At 34.6% G+C, this 17,102-nt stretch overlaps 1 protein-coding gene across 1 annotated transcript; it reads left to right on the forward strand.

The window, feature by feature from the left end:
• Positions 1-12,830: 12,830 nt before the first annotated feature.
• LOC149544930 (uncharacterized) lies at positions 12,831-16,564 on the forward strand. Its single transcript, XM_089795475.1, has 2 exons — positions 12,831-13,029; positions 15,416-16,564. Exon 2 carries the CDS (start codon positions 15,498-15,500, stop codon positions 15,990-15,992), a length of 495 nt encoding a protein of 164 aa, XP_089651601.1. The 5' UTR covers positions 12,831-13,029; positions 15,416-15,497; the 3' UTR covers positions 15,993-16,564.
• Positions 16,565-17,102: the final 538 nt, after the last annotated feature.

Consider the following 17,102-nt stretch of genomic DNA (forward strand, 5'->3'; position numbering starts at 1 on the left):
AAGATAAAGAGGTGAAGATGGAATATGTCAACACAAAGGAGAAAATTGCTAATATCTTCACAAAGCCATTACCTAAGGATGCTCATGAGTATCTAAGAGGTAAATTAGGGGTGATACCTCTATCAAAGGCTATATAAGTAACAAGAGGAGTGTCTTGCATCAAACAAGTTGATATTGATATGTTACACATTGATGCATAGGATCTTACTTTAGGAGCTGCCTAAAGCAATCACAGAGCTAAAATTTCAAAATCAGTCACTAGCAAGGTGATAGAGGGAGAAATTGAAGAAACTACAAAAGCTTATATCTTGATATTTTAAGATGACAAGTTTTTGGTATATGTATTTGGCATTGTTGTCAAAGAGGGAGAAAGTACATTAAACTGATCATCATCAGAGCAAAAAAGTATGTTAGAGAAAGTACAAGAGATTATTGTTAAAGAAGAAAGTGATCTTAGATGGAGATCAGACAATTGCTGATGTATGATGAAAAAGATAGAGAACAATGTAAGAAAGAGGGAGAAATCCTAATCTACCTAGTAAGAGGGAGATATAAGAAGGAACTCAGACGGAGTTATAAGAAAGAGTTTTGTAACCTAATCATAAGATGGAAGTTGCTGATAGAGGGAGAAATTTTGATACAAGTTTACTTTTTGGTATTGTCTTACTAATTCAACCTAGTCACTTTTCTTGAAGAAGATGTTCATCATTTGATTGACTTGGTTGATTGGTTTTTTTTTTTCCATCAATGCCAAATAGGGAGATTGTTGAAATCTTATTGAAAAGATCATCGTTGAAAGAGATTATTGAAAGAGGGAGATTTTTGAAGAAAACTATGTGTTTCAATCATTATTTTGTCACTGATGTCAAGCCTTCTATTTGCTGGTAAGACAATTGCTTATGAGATTCAAGTACTATCGCTTAGTTGATTGATGGAGAGGATTTGATCAATAAGATGTAATAAAAGCACCTAGAGGAAAGGTTGAGTTATGATTATGTAATGAAGTACAAGGATCAATTAAGATAGTGATGACATGATGTATTGATATCTACTTAAAGTTACAAATGCTGGCTACACTAAGAAAGTTTAGAAGAACAAGTTACAGAAAGTTTGTCTACCAAGCTTGACCGAGTGGATAGTTGGTATCGAGAAAAGACAATGCAAGCCAAGTGAAAGAAAATTCTAGTGGATACTGAACAAGATAGGTAATGCCAAGCAAATTTTAGTTGATTTTGAGCATCAATAAACTTTATTTGATGCTGAGTGAGTTCATAATAGATGTTGAGAAATGCAATATGTGTTGAGCATCAGAAGGTTGATAATGTCGAGCTGCTACATCATGTTAAAGATTGAAGATTCGTTGAATCTAAGCCAAAAAATTTATTTTCTTGAAACTTGTGAACTAGGAGGAAGATAAGGTTGATGAGCTAGTGGCACAGAACTTGATGTACACTATTTTTGAGGCAAATTCAAATGAATTCTAGGAGAAGTTTCTAGAAGAGATACAAGATATAGTGTAGTTACATTGTATCCTACCTAATCCATTCAAACCCTAGTTTGGATGATGAAAAAGAGCCTAAAAGTATCCTAATTTCCTATTTATAGGAATGTCTAGTCATGAAGCAAAAGTTGTCATGTGCAAGATCCTAAGGAAGAGAAGAAGTTAACAATTTTTCTTCATCAAGTGACCCAAGAGAAGAGTCTGCAATGACATGTTAAGCAAGAAGGTTTAAGGAGATGAATGCTTGAAGGGTGAACAAGCTATCAGAGCTACAAAATATGAAGGCCAAGAAGAATTGAGGACCAAATAGAGATTTGCAATCTATAAGAGAAGTTGTAAGTTGTGTTAAATCAAAGCTCTACCGTTACTCTCTAACAATTGTATCAGTCTAGGGTAAATCCTTTGGATTAAGGTTGACCTAATAGTCATTTGTAAATCATTTAACCAGGTGGAATTCCAAGTGAATGGTCTACAGTCCTCTAACAAGGCTCACTTCTAATAGGGTGATTGAAATCCCTTAACCGGGTCACATTTAATAGTGTGTATTGTAGCCTTCAACAGAGTTGGCCTTTCATAGGGCATCACTTCAAAAGAGTGAAAAGGAGTAGCATGCTACTAGTGGTTTTTTTCCAAATTAAGTTTCCACGTAAATCATTGTGTCAAGTGTGTTGATGAATCTATTATGTTTCATGCTTTACATTTCTGCAAGTTGATTTGATAGTAACATGCAAGTTTTAGTGATCACATAATCTTATGGATGCATGCATGGATATGAATGTTTTATGGATTCACTAAGTTGTGAAAAGTTTTATTTATGCATCTAGACCTTGGATAACTGATTCACCCCCCTCTTCGTTATTCTCAAGTATTCCAACATGTTGTCACAATTCAGGTCCAAATGTGGTAGAGTTAGGGTCCAAAAATTGTAAAAGGCTTGGGTGTAATTGCTTTGGAGATCAAGAAATCAAGATCATAATAGGAAATATGACCTAGGAAGAGGAGGATGTATATAAATTATATCCTACCTCCATCTTTTTATAAGAAGAAAAAAAGAAATCAATAATAATGTCTTAGGTCCTAACCTAATTTTTCCTAGGAGAGGGACAAAGAAAGAAAGAGTGTGTGCTCCAAGTGCAAGTATATAATGCAAATACACTATTTAGAGGAGCTAAAATGTTATAAATTTAAGTGCTTCCAATTTAACATGGCACAAGAATGATGTGTCCTTTAAAAAGGATGTCATTAGATGAAGTACATGTATGCAAAGAATAAATGAATTATGGCATGTGTATGTTTCAATAGGGAAACTTCATTTCACCACCCCCATGCAAGTTTAAGGAGATTAAAATTGACATTGAGGAGAAAATGACACGATGTCATAGAGTTTGATTATGAATTTTATCAATAAATGACAAATTATATTTTCCTTTTTATATCTTCTGACAACCTTGAGGGGATCATCATTTGTTTTAGAATGTAGAGATAATAGAGAAAAAAAAAAACTTCCATAAGATTGGTCTTTAACAAGACAAAAATGTCTTAATTAGGGGAGTTAATGGAGAAAAGGCTTAAATCCACTCTTAATTCATCTCATGGTCTTGTTATTCATGTGGTGAAGGCCATCTCAAGGGAGGGATTTTTCAATGCTTGCCACAAGAATAATATAAGGGGAATTGAAGGAAGGGGCCAAGTTGTTGAGAAAAAAGGTCTTCCAAAGCTTATTTTTTGTTTTGTAAATGGAGGTTAATTTGGAGAATGTGGCTAGAGAGATGAGGACCACTTTTTATTTAGTCATTGTTGGAAGGAATTGCACAAGTTTCTAGTTGTAATGGGCACCCCTGGATGTCCCAAAAAACTAAACCAAATTGCTGAAAGGAATTATGTCAAACAGTTTGCATTCAACTTCTTAAAACCCCTTATAACTCCGGAAATCAAACGTTTATTTGTTTGTTGTGTTTCATGCATGGAATTGGTATCATACAACATAAACAAGAAAGGAACTACAATAATATGCAAAGTGGAAATGAACTGCTGCTAATAAATTGTTATTTTCAGAATTCATAAAACCAAATACATGGCAGATTTATCAACTCACTAATTACTTTAGCAATATTGTCATAATACTCCAGCCCATGCTTACGAACTTGCTGCTGCAATACTTTGTCCTTCAATCAGTCCACTACCTTCGTAATACCATTCCCTAAAAGCGGCATAAGCATCGGACAAGTAGTGAAGAAGATATGAGCAAAATACCAAATCTACCTGTAGCCGGAAATGCAACTAAACTGCCTGATAATGAAGCCAAAAACAAAGAATTCAAAAGGCCAAACCCCAAGGGAATGACGTCTAGAATGTTACAAGAGAGGATAGACGTCCTCAAATGCCAAGAACTGAGCTGCAACTCACATACCAATTTCTTCTCATATTCAACCTCCTTAATGAAGCCACAAATGCTTCCTTTTATTCTATTCCCACGGGTCCACTCAACTCATATGGGCAATGTGGGATAAAAGATGTATAATATAAAACATATATTAAAATACCCCTTATGTCTCCTTTGGGTACACATCACCATAAAATAAATATTAAAGTAACAATTTAATATTTTACAATTAAATTAGACGTTACTTTAATAAAACTTCAGGCATTAAAATGTATTAGCAATCAGACTCCGAATAATGCGAGTGATAGCTCATCGGAAAGCTCTCATCGAGGAGTATCGAATCCAATCACCAAAATTGACCTGCACTGTGTCCTGCCGACTTACTAAAAATAGTAAGTATGCCTGAAACTGAGTAAATCAACTTCGTTTTGGCCCAAACTGGAAATGACTAGGCCAAAACACTCCAAGATCCCATTAAACCCTTCGTTAGCCCTCGGGACCATGTAGAACAAGGCTAACGCACACACACTTGGTCAACTGCTAAAAGATGGGATCATTACAAATCCGCCCTCCTTGAAATTGCTTGTCCTCAAGCAATTAAGCAACATAATGAACTCCAACCTCCACCTGGATCCCAATTGAAGTAATGTGTGATATCCATATAGACATTAAACAAACTGCAAATGAACATCATTAGGACCAACCACATGTCCTGCAAGTTAGCTCCCAAAACTTGTGCTGATGAAGTATAAGTCTGGATGTCACCAGAAGGCGGCTCCATAGAAGATCTCTGAAACCTCTTCCTCCCAACTGCTGCAACACAAAACTGAATCTTTGTAGATAGTGAAAACTGAGCCCATCTCCACTCAGGTGAATGATTAACATCAACCTCAACCATCAGATTGTCATAAGACAATGTTGCATCCATGTTGAACATAGTACTATCCCAAGAGTGAACATTAACACTTTGTTGATCGATAGTATAATATGACTCTGTCACTATATTGCTCACCTCATTAGCAATAACAAGTGTACTATCATCAGAGCACACATCTACAACCGCATGCTTATTACCAAACTCCTCATTGGATGGTTCAACTAACATAGAAGTGGTTGTTGATATGACAGTTCCCTTGCATTCTCCTAATTCCACTATTGCTACATCATCATCCCCTGACAAGGCTTCATATGTGGTCTCCTGACTTTGCACGCATGTCTCTACTGACTCTGTCGAAATGCCCACATCACCAACATCATAATTGGTTGGCTCTATATATGTCTCGATCCCACCTGAGGAATCAACTACCTTCTGCTCTGGAGCAGCATACAAATCATCAATGTTGATGCCCATCTGTCTAGCCATAAGCTGCAACATCATATCCATTTGCCTATTCTTCTCTTGTTGCATACGTTGCCCCTTCTCTAATGTACCCAATAACTCTCTGAACAGTACCTCCCCCTGATCTGGACCAGCATTCCCGCCTCCGCCTAATCCTGTATTCCTGTCATCTCGATCACCCATATTGTTGTCCTAATCAAAGAATATCTCCTCCGTGTCTGTATGGCTGGATTCAATGTCCCCCTACACAGATGTACTAGACTGTTTGCTTTGCAAATCTGAAATCCTATTTTGTCTTGCTCTGGTATCGCGAAAATTATAAGGCCCCTATTGCATGCTCAAATATAAATGCTTAGCCTGTGTTTTTTACTTACTTTTTCCCTCTATCCGGCTGTTCCAAATTCCCTATAAGACCTCCACAGGATGGCAGGACTTATAGCTCTGATACCACTGTAATGGGCACCCCTGGATGTCCCAAAAAACTAAACCAAATTGCTGAAAGGAATTATGTCAAACAGTTTGCATTCAACTTCTTAAAACCCCTTATAACTCCGAAAATCAAACGTTTATTTGTTTTTTGTGTTTCATGCATGGAATTGGTATCATACAACATAAACAAGAAAGGAACTACAATAATATGCAAAGTGGAAATGAACTGCTGCTAATAAAATGTTATTTTCAGAATTCATAAAACCAAATACATGGCAGATTTATCAACTCACTAATTACTTCAGCAATATTGTCATAATACTCCAGCCCATGCTTACGAACTTGCTGCTGCAATACTTTGTCCTTCAATCAGTCCACTACCTTCGTAATACCATTCCCTCAAAGCGGCATAAGCATCGGACAAGTAGTGAAGAAGATATGAGCAAAATACCAAATCTGCCTGTAGCCGAAAATGCAACTAAACTGCCTAATAATGAAGCCAAAAACAAAGAATTCCAAAGGCCAAACCCCAAGGGAATGACGTCTAGAATGTTACAAGAGAGGATAGACGTCCTCAAATGCCAAGAACTGAGCTGCAACTCACATACCAATTTCTTCTCATATTCAACCTCCTTAATGAAGCCACAAATGCTTCCTTTTATTCTATTCCCATGGGTCCGCTCAACTCATATGGGCAATGTGGGATAAAAGATGTATAATATAAAACATATATTAAAATACCTCTTATGTCTCCTTTGGGTACACATCACCATAAAATAAATATTAAAGTAACAATTTAATATTTTACAATTAAATTAGACGTTACTTTAATAAAACTTCAGGCATTAAAATGTATTAGCAATCGGACTCTGAATAATGCGAGTGATAGCTCATCGGAAAGCTCTCACCGAGGAGTATCGAATCCAATCACCAAAATTGACCTGCACTGTGTCCTGCCGACTTACTAAAAATAGTAAGTATGCCTGAAACTGAGTAAATCAACTTCGTTTTGGCCCAAACTGGAAATGACTAGGCCAAAACACTCCAAGATCCCATTAAACCCTTCGTTAGCCCTCGGGACCATGTAGAACAAGGCTAACGCACACACACTTGGTCAACTGCTAAAAGATGGGATCATTACACTAGTACTCAATGTAAGGAAACTTGCCACAAAAAATATCATTGTTTCCATAGAACCCATAATAGATTTGGAATAAATAAGTTCTTGAAATATACACGCAAGAGAATAAACAACATACCCACAAAAATGTGACACAACATATACCCTAGAAAACCCTCACCGAGGGAAAAACCCAGCCTCCAAAAGAATCCATCATTATGTATTATTTAACCAAACATTATTGCAATACAACCATGTAACCCTTCAAATCCATATCCACAACCAAGAAATCCATGTGAACAAGCATGAATCCACACATGCCATGTCATGCTTCCAATCTCCACAAATGCTCCCTTGGCTAACTCGTCTTGCCCTATCTTGCTCTATCTTAATACAACAACTACCCTTGTGGTTTCTTTTATAGTAGCAAGCTCCCATAAAACCACCAAGTAATATTACATAAAAAATGTGCTACCTAACCCCCACTGACCCACATTTAATATCGGGCATGTTTAATGATTTACTGCACTATTAAATAATTACATCACATATTATCACAATGTGTCAATACAAATCATCAAGAATATTTCATGGGAATCTTTACATGTTTCACATCCATCTGGATGCTCCTAGGCACAATATTACATAATAAAATAAAATAATACCTTATAAATGATATTATGCAATGTGAGAAATTACACATAATCTTAAAAATCTCCCATTTGTTTTATACATTGCATAGATCAATCTGTACCTGCATAAATGAACAAAGGAACAATCCCTCCTAACACATTCACCATCATGGATCAAAGTACACCATGTGCTCTTAGTACTTGCATTAAAATTGAAGTATCCAACATCTCGAATGATCCCACCTTAAATTATGCCATTGCCACCCAACATCCATAGAAGCTATCCAAAGAGAAAGCCACCCAACATATCACATGAGACTCATAAAATCATGTACCAACTGAAATGCCAAGTACAAACACCCAATTTAGAGGTAATTACATGTTTCTATATCTGTCAAAATATATAACTGAAATAGCACCCACAACAAGTGCCAACCCATCCAACTATTCATTCCTCCAAAGGTATACCAAGTAAATTTCACATCATCAAAATATCTCATTTGAAATTTGCAATCACAAACATCAAGAGCAATACCTACCACATATACACCAAAAAGTCTCCATGCAAAAGATAATCTCAAATTTGTAACCAATCCACTCACAAAATCTCATAGAAGTGAATCTATGCAGTATCATGGACACCCACAACACATAAGCCAACAACTCTCATGACAAGTTTCCAACATTCTTCCAAGTTCTCCACAACCAAAAAAGGAAAGAGAGAAAGAATTAACCATGTCATCTCTCACATGAAATACATGAACACAAGTCAATGATCACAATCTATAACCAATCCCACATCTAATGTAAGTGAAATTGAACATCCAAGAAGATGACCAAGACCAAAGAGAAACCATGCAAATCATAACTTATATCACGTCCTTCTAAACACACCATTGGATGCAAACTATGCCAAGTAAGATTCCCTCCATAAAACTCGAAATAAGAAGCCACAACAACACCCAAACTATATCATATAACCAATCATGGATGTAAGCCTTTCACAAGAAGATCAAACTCATAACAATTCCTTGAAAAAGGAATAACCATTCCTAATCCAAGGAATATGTCCAATATAAAGCCATCTCCCAACATAACAACATATGCACAAGAGATAACCAATGTTGAACAACGAACCCTCCAGAACTAACTCATGTACCATAGCTCAAGATCCATATAAATGAAAGATAAGTATAAACATAATGAATTTGAGAGAAGCCCAAGATATACCTCTTAAGTAGTAAATCATTGAGTAGATTGAGAGTGGGGAATGAGAACTCTCATCAAGATATCCAAGTCTCAAACTAAGACTTATCTAAGAACATTCTTCTTTCAAATCCATATTAGATAAATGCCCCTTGGACTTCCTATTGAAACCATCAATTGTCTCAACAAATACATCTCTAATCCAAATTAAAGAAATCATTATCATCTTTGTCTCTATGTATCCATGAGCTCCTATAATGGATCAATCCATTCCAACTCCAAATGAAAAATAAAAACATCATGAAGTATCGTAAAAATGATCAATGTAATCCATATCAAGAAACTAAACCAAGATCAATGTCAAAGTTCAAACCATGGCCTTAGGAACATAAGCATGACAACATGATCTAACCATCTCAATGAAAGAGATAACATTCTCTATATAAACATATTATAACATGTCAACACTCTAAATGTGTATCAAGAGTATACCATGAAATAATAATGAATCCATCCTAACACCAAGGATAACATGTCAAATGAAAGCATAAACCACACCAAGAACCCCATGAGTCCTCAAGATGCAACTATCTCCACTAACAAGTGCATCATGCAGATGCCAAAGATGCTTTTGCAACGACATGATCTAAGACATCCCCCAACATCTACAAACACTTAATAAATATATTAATTCCAACTCTCACTCAACTATAGTAGCCAGTCACCCATGACATCATAGCATCCATCTCCTACATAAAGATCCTCTAGGGCTACACACACATAATCAAAGTTTTAATACCAAGTGAAAACAAAATCTAAACCAAGAAGGTACAAACCAATCCTGCATTGCCACATTGAACTCTTATCACAAGCTCCCACTAAATTAAGTATCCAAACTATCCATGAGTACATCATGATGTAAAACCATCCACCATGAGAATCAACCAAGGCATCAGATGATCAAAGAACTCAAAGTGCACATTAGAAACTCCTCAAAAGAAATAAATTAACCATGATTCTCAACCAAAAAGATATACTGCCATAACTAAATCAAGAATCCAAACCAATGAGCATTAATGAATTACCTATATATTCAATCATGTCATGCCAAAATATATGACACCATGATCAAATTCATGAACCAAGCAGTTAAGTTTGAAAGTGTCAAACCTGCTAGCATAAAATAGTAAACCACGATCCTCCACCATGAATGAATCTGATAACAACATATCACCCTCTCTACATGAATAAAAATTAATGAATCATGTGACTAAGGGCACTAATAACCCAACTCCAAGCCATCAATCTGAATATGCATCAATAATGAAAGATCAATAGGCAAAGAAAACCCATATCGAAGCCATAAATGCAACATGTAAGTATAGACAACTGACAAAACTACACAACTTGTAGGCCCAACAAGTCATCATACATATTCAAATCAAACATTGATAATCATATCATCAAGAGCCCAATTTGAAATATGAGTTGAGTATACAATGACATGAGAATCTAAATCTCTAAAGCATACAATACTATAAACTCACACTATCACTACAATCAATATAAACTATAAAATATTCAGATCATTACATCACTAAATAAATCATGTCAAATATGCACCAAATCGGTATCAACGTGTAGAGATCTCCAAGATCTTTATGTTGACTATTCAAAGTCCAAAATCCACCCCTATATGTCCAAGTTATCCCTAAAACTATGCTAAAAATAAATAATAAATTTAACTTTTGGGCTCATGCAACTTGACAAAATTTCAAAATTACAAAATCAAACCTATACCAAATTGTAGTTCTCTGACATGGCTTTCCAACAATTGTAAGAAGTCCAAAATTTGTCATTATGAGTGAAAGTTATGGCCATTTTAGCAAGACAACCTATAAACTATTTAAAGCAAATTTTTTGATGGGATTAAATTTGATGGCTATCATGAGCTACAGCTAAAAAGGCTTTTCATTTTCTCTCAACATTGTCAAACTAGGTCAAATTATATATCAAAATTCATAGAAAAACCATTGAGATCATTACTGAAAGCTCCCCACTAAAAGCCTCATTTAAATGATGCACCTAAAAAACCCTTTTGACCTACAATTTTACATGCCCAAAATTTGCAAACAACCCATTATAAAAATGAATTCATATCTACAATAAAAAACCTAGTAAATCCATATATATTTCCCTTTCATTTATTCTTTCATGCATTCTCATGGACTCTATTTAAGGTTACAACAACAAAACCATAGCTCTACTACCACTTGTAAGGAAACTTGCAACCAAAAATTTCATTATTTCCACATAACCCATAATAGATTTGAAATAAATAAGCACTTAAAATCTATGTGCAAGAGAATAGACAACATACATACAAAAATATGACAAGATATATCTTGGAAAGCCCTCACCAAAAAAAAAAAACTCAACCTCCAAAAGCATCCATCACCATGTATTAGTCAACAAACACCATTGCAATACAACCATGAAAGCCTTGAAAGCTATAAGCATAGCCAAGCAATCTATGTGAACAAACATGAATCCATACATCCCATGTCATGCTTCCAACCTCCACAAATGCTTCCTTGGCTAACTTGCCTTGCCTTCTCTTGCTTTGTCTTACTACACAATTACCTTTGTGGTTGCTCTTATAGTAGCAAGCTCCCACAAAACCACCAAGTGATATTACATAAACCATCTGCTACATAACCCCCATTGACACAAATTTAATATTGAGCACGTAATCTTTTCTCCAATATTAAATAATTACATCAATATTATCACAATGGGTCAATACATCTCATTAAAAATATTCCATATAAATCTCTACATGTTACACATCCATCTAGGTGTTCCTAGATACACCATTACATAATAAAATAAAATAAAATAATATAAACAATTTATGTGCAACACACATAGTCTCGACACTTACGACATTCAAACTAAAGGTCTTCAAAAGTTGAAAGCCAATTATTGTTAGCGATATCATCTTTCTCAAAAAACGTTTATGATGAATGAAGAAGGTGATTGAATAAAAAGCTAATTTAGAGCAAGACTAAATAAAGATGACGATGAAGCAAGATTTGGAGTGGTCATCAAAGAAGAATTATTGGAGGTCTTAGATGAGATCCCCATTCCTGAGGCTAAGATAATGGTTCATGAGCATTCTAGAGCTAAATATCCAATTAGAGCCAAGTTTGAAAAATATAAGAAGATGTGAATTGAGTGATGACTCCTCACATGTTAAATTCTTTTTCGTAAATTCTATAGGCTATAGTAGATATTTTGTTGGTATTTAGCCCTAGTTTTGGGAGATGGTCTTGCACTTTAGTGCTTTTAGGGCACCATTATGTATTGGATGTTGCTTATTTTGAAATAGGGAAAACTGTATGGCACTAGGTGGTGATGTCTCTACACATTAGGTTTATTTTGTTATGGTCATCTATGCAAATTTTCTTTGATATAGTATAATAGGTGTTCTTCGATCACCACTATTATTCTACCAAAAACAATTGATACTAATTAAATATATTTATTGAAGTAGAATAATGACAAGTATGATCTCTTTCAACATATTTTACTTTATTCTTTCTAAATGTATTAATAGTGAACACGTCCTTAGTCTATTGAATGGTTCTAAGTGTGTGTAACAGAATCAAGTCTTGTTGAGTGCATGGCTCCCACATCATAAGGAATGGAGCTGAGATAGCTCCAAAAAGATCTTAACAAAATAGATTTTGAACCTCCAAAAAATATTAATAGTAATTTGATTTTTTTAATTGTTTTTTTTTTTCACTTTAATAAGAATTTAACAAAAGTGTTAAAATTATAAACAAGATAATATAATTTCATATAGTACATTTTAAATATAATTTCATTTAATACATTTTAAACCTAACATAAGAATATGAACATGCTAGTTATTGTCTTACTGTAGGTGCTAGACATTACAACCCATTTTCACCATTGCACACCCTTATCCAATACTTGGCGGACATGGATCAAAGTTAAGAGACAAATTGGTTTTCGTAAATCTCTGATGACGGTCGGTTTCCGCACATCTATTAACGACATTAGACAGATCTTCCTTGCGATTTCTAGAGTTTTCGCGACCTTCAATAATCATCTTTACACTGTTAAAGCGCACTACAACGGTGAAAAAAATCCTACATTGGCCTTAAATCGATATCGACTATTTCTTTTCGACTCTAGAACAAACCGGAAAAGTGGAGTATTAAGGCGTTATATAATCCTTTCTGAAGGTCCTCGACACCTGTAGAATTGTGTTCTTGGAGACGCTTGACAAAAGAGAGATTGTAGAATTGTATTCGTGAACGATTTTCGGCCCGAAAAAACAAAAGCAAGATTGTTGCAGCATAGATTTTGAGGAAGAGCTGCTTGAACAAGGTAAGCGATCTAATTTCTTAGCTAGAAAATATTTGTAAATCTCTGTTTTGTTTAATTTGTGCAGCTAATGAGTGTGAGCACTAGTATTTGAGAATCAAAGATGCTGTTTTTGTAGAACCGGGCATAAAAAATTATGCAATGCGGTAATAAGGACGTTTTACAGTGTTTAATTTATGTAGTGTGGAAATAAGAACGTTTTGCAGTGTTTTGATTTTGCTTTTGTTTTGGATCCTTGAAAGAAGGACACTGATTTGCAGAAGCGGTTAGAAATTGTGTCTTGAAAGAGGGGAAGAAAGAGCTTTGCTCAAGTTTTGTTTTGAGTTTTATATTATAATTAAATGTGTGCAGAAGGATGCATTTGAGGAAGTTGCTGTTCTTTAGAAAAGGTTAAAAAAATTGTATTTAGAGCGACAATGGAGAAAATAAGAATTTAATTAGAAAATTAAAAGAAACTTTAGTTTTGAAGTAAAAGAGTGTGAAATAGGACATCTGGATCTTTGAGATTTTGTATTTAAACTTAAAGTAGTAATTGGGAAGCGATAATTGGTTCTGTGCATCGTGTGTTTGGATTTTATTTAATAAATATGTCTGAAAGGCGGTGTTTATAAACAGAGATTGCTTTTAACCTATAGATCAGTCTTTTGTTTGTTCAAATGAATTACATCGTCCCTCAATCGAAGTTTTTAGCACTCTGTTTCGAAACAGTACAGAGTACAGTGTCTTTACAGATATTGTATTTTTTATTTTATTCTTCTGAAATAATGAGTGTACAAAAAAAATATGGAGGATAAATCTTAGGAACACTTTTCCAGCAGAATCAATAAATTTTGTCATCAGAGTTTGAAAAGTTCACAAATTGTGTAAAATCTTAAGGGAAAATAAGAAGTGTAGAAAAATATTCAGAATAAATTTTAGGAACTCTTTTTAACCAGAACTAATAAATTTTGTCAATAGAGTTAGAAACGTGTACAAACTGTATAAGTGGTAAGGGAAAATAAGGAGGGTACCAAAATATTAAGTCTTAGGAATTCTTTTTGAGCAGAACTAATAAACTTTGGCATCTCAGTCAGAATATTTTACAAATTGTGTAAAGTCTAATGAAAAATAAGGAGTGTAAGAAAAAGTATGAAGGACAAATCTTAAAAATTCTTTCTACACAAAACTAATAAAGTTTGTCATCTGAATCTGAAAATAAGGAGTGTATGAAAAAGTATGGAGAATAAATCTTAAGCAGAACTAATAAATTTTGTCATCAGAATTGGAAAAGTTCATAAACTGTGTGAAGTAGGAAGGTAGGAAGGAAAAAGTCGGAACACAGGTAAGTGATCTTTATTAAAAAGAAGTATGTTTTTCCTTCTGAAGGGGTACATGATGATAAGTGGGATATTAGGCATCAAAGTTTCAAGGAAAGCAGTGGAAAAGAAATTTTCTGTATATAATGAAATTCTAAAGAAGACGGTTTAGAAATTATAGCTTTCTGATGGTCTTTTAGAATTAAAGGAGTATTATACGATAATACTGAGAAAACAATGATGTTATTATGTAGAGCAGTTCACTTGAAGCAAAAGAAGGGTTAGAAATTATAAATTTTTGATAGTCTTTTAGAACTTAATAGTAAATAAGTATATACGATAGTACTGAGAAAGCGTAGATTTTTTTATGTAGAAGAGTTCATTTGAGATGAGTGTTTTTAAAGGTTTTCAAGTTGTTTGCATAGAGGATCAATAGTTCATGACATAGTGAGTAGAAGCCCTTGTTTCTAGGAGTCTAATGCAGAGATTGGATTTGTTATATTTTAATGTGTGATCTCAAAATTACTGAGGTTAGACATCTATTCAGCGAAAGGAAAGTGGTCATGGCACATGGTTTAAAGTTTTCTTTCAGCATTCCAGTGGCACTTGAACTTGTACTAGATGATGTTTCTTGCTGTCTTTGTATTCTTTATTTCTCCATGTCGTCATTCTGTAAGTTGTCCTATAATGATATGTAATTGTTACTTATAGTAAAGCAGCTTTATATGTGATCTCAACAAAAGGGAAGTGGTCATAAAATCTAGTTAACAAAAGGAAAGTGGTCATAACACATGGTTAAAAATTTTCTTTCAGCATTGGTGGCGCTGTGGACTTGTATGGATGATGTTTCTTGCTGTCTTGTATTCTGTATCTTCATGCGTTATTATTATGCAAGTTGTTTCCCTATAATGACATGTAATTGTTAGCTATAGTAAAGCAGCTTTGAAGTTTGCTGGTTAGATAGGGCTATATTTTGCAGCAGCTTTTTCTGCCTTTGTATTTGTATCTTTCATATTATTTCAAAACTAATTACCGAAAAAAATATGTTTTAAGTGAAGCATGGATCTCATTATTGAAAGTAAAATCTGCTGCAGGACTGATTTTGACAGTGGTGGTGAACATTCATAAGGAGTCAAGGAATAACTCTCAACATCTTCTTCAGAGGTCTCAGCAATAATGTTCAGTCTATTTTGGCCAATTGCTCCTGGTGCACCTAGGCTTGTAGGTCCAGCAAGTCGCAACTACATTGGTCCTCATGGTCCTGATTTCACTCTACAGCAGTGGGCAGTCCCTTGGAAGACTCTGCCTCAAGATAAGGATCCCAAGTTTAGCAAGGAGATGGCTCCCTACATCAGAAGTATCAATTTTCCAAGGATTAAAAAAGGTGGACGTGTAACAGTTAGGTCACCTCGTGCTGGATTCGCCATTAAGAAGCCTTTGAAGATTGGGGTTAGGGTTAGCCAGCATGAAAACCCTCGTGCTCTTGAACGCACCAGTCCATTTGATGCCCTTGAGTATTCTCCTCGTTATTTCCTACGCACTGCATTTGGGAAAGGTACCAAAAGATTGACTGCTGCAAAGACTCGTGCACCGCAGCTTGTGGCAGGAAACAGAGCAGTTGAAGGTCTCGAGCATGCTTTAATGGCAGAGTCGGAGAAAGCTGCAGTATAGTTGCTAGTTTGTTATCTTTCAACTTTAGATGCCCGCTAGTTTGGCCCGTGGCTATACAGCCACGAAAATGCACTCCTTTTACATTGTTTTTTCTAACTTTTCAAAAAAAATTCTAAGTCCTCTCCTTCGTAAGGAAGTGCATTTTCGTGGCGGTATAGACGTTGCCGCTAGTTTGAACTGTTAAAAAGAGTACAAAGGACGGGCAAATCTTTTAATAGGTGCATGTCTTAGATTTTGATGGGTAAGTAGTGTATACTAAAGCTGGTTTAGTTGGAAGGCTGTTTTAGTCTCTTAGATTTTAAAAATCAAATCATCTATCCATCTATGTACAATGTAAGTAGGGAAGTTCATGTTGTGTGTGTTTAGTTTGGTTAGCTTGGTTTCAATTTGAAAAATTTGATGGGACCCTAATCTTTGGACGATGTGAGATGTTTTATGTGTGTGTGTGTTTAGTTTGGTTCACTTGGTTCCAATTTGAAAAATTTGATGGGACCCTAATCTCTGGACAATGTGAGATGTTTTATGTAAATATATGAAAAAGTGTTTAATAAAGGTTGAATATTCCTAAGATAGATTAGATTCTATAGTTCCTACCGATAATTGTATTATTTGTGAAAGTTTGTTGTTGGGTATGATTTTGTTTGTATCCATATTTTCAGTCTTATTATATCACCCATCATTAACATGAGATAATTATAAAAGAAGAAGAATTATAGTTAAAGATTTGTTTAATTAGTATTGAATATTATTGATTTTCAAATTAAGATTGTGTGACAAAGATTAGCTTATTATTATTAAAGAGAGATTAGAAAATAACAAGTCTAGTTGAAGTATCTAGCAATTGTTAAGTAGAGATATTTTTTAGAGTAAGTTAAATTGTGATATTGTTAGATAGAATTAAATTCAATTGTGTTGTGTGTTCTATTTATTCTCATCAGGGATGGAGTCATGTAGAATATTGAATAGATACTTTTTTTTCTTTTTTTGCATCTTTTGTGGTTGCAAAATGCATTTCATCTAGAATGGAAAGTGAATTTGTTGACATATAAGTAGCCTAAAATATATGAAATAATTAATTTTTGATGGCTCATTTCGGTGTTTCGGAGCAAA

Source organism: Cupressus sempervirens, chromosome 8, assembly GCF_028749045.1.
Source record: "Cupressus sempervirens isolate cs-2001-9-10 chromosome 8, ASM2874904v1, whole genome shotgun sequence".
Classification (NCBI taxonomy): Eukaryota; Viridiplantae; Streptophyta; class Pinopsida; order Cupressales; family Cupressaceae; genus Cupressus; species Cupressus sempervirens.

Bases quoted from the DNA above. Each gene is read 5' to 3' on its own strand.
- LOC149544930 (XM_089795475.1), top strand. From the start codon at position 15,498: ATGTTCAGTCTATTTTGGCCAATTGCTCCTGGTGCACCTAGGCTTGTA.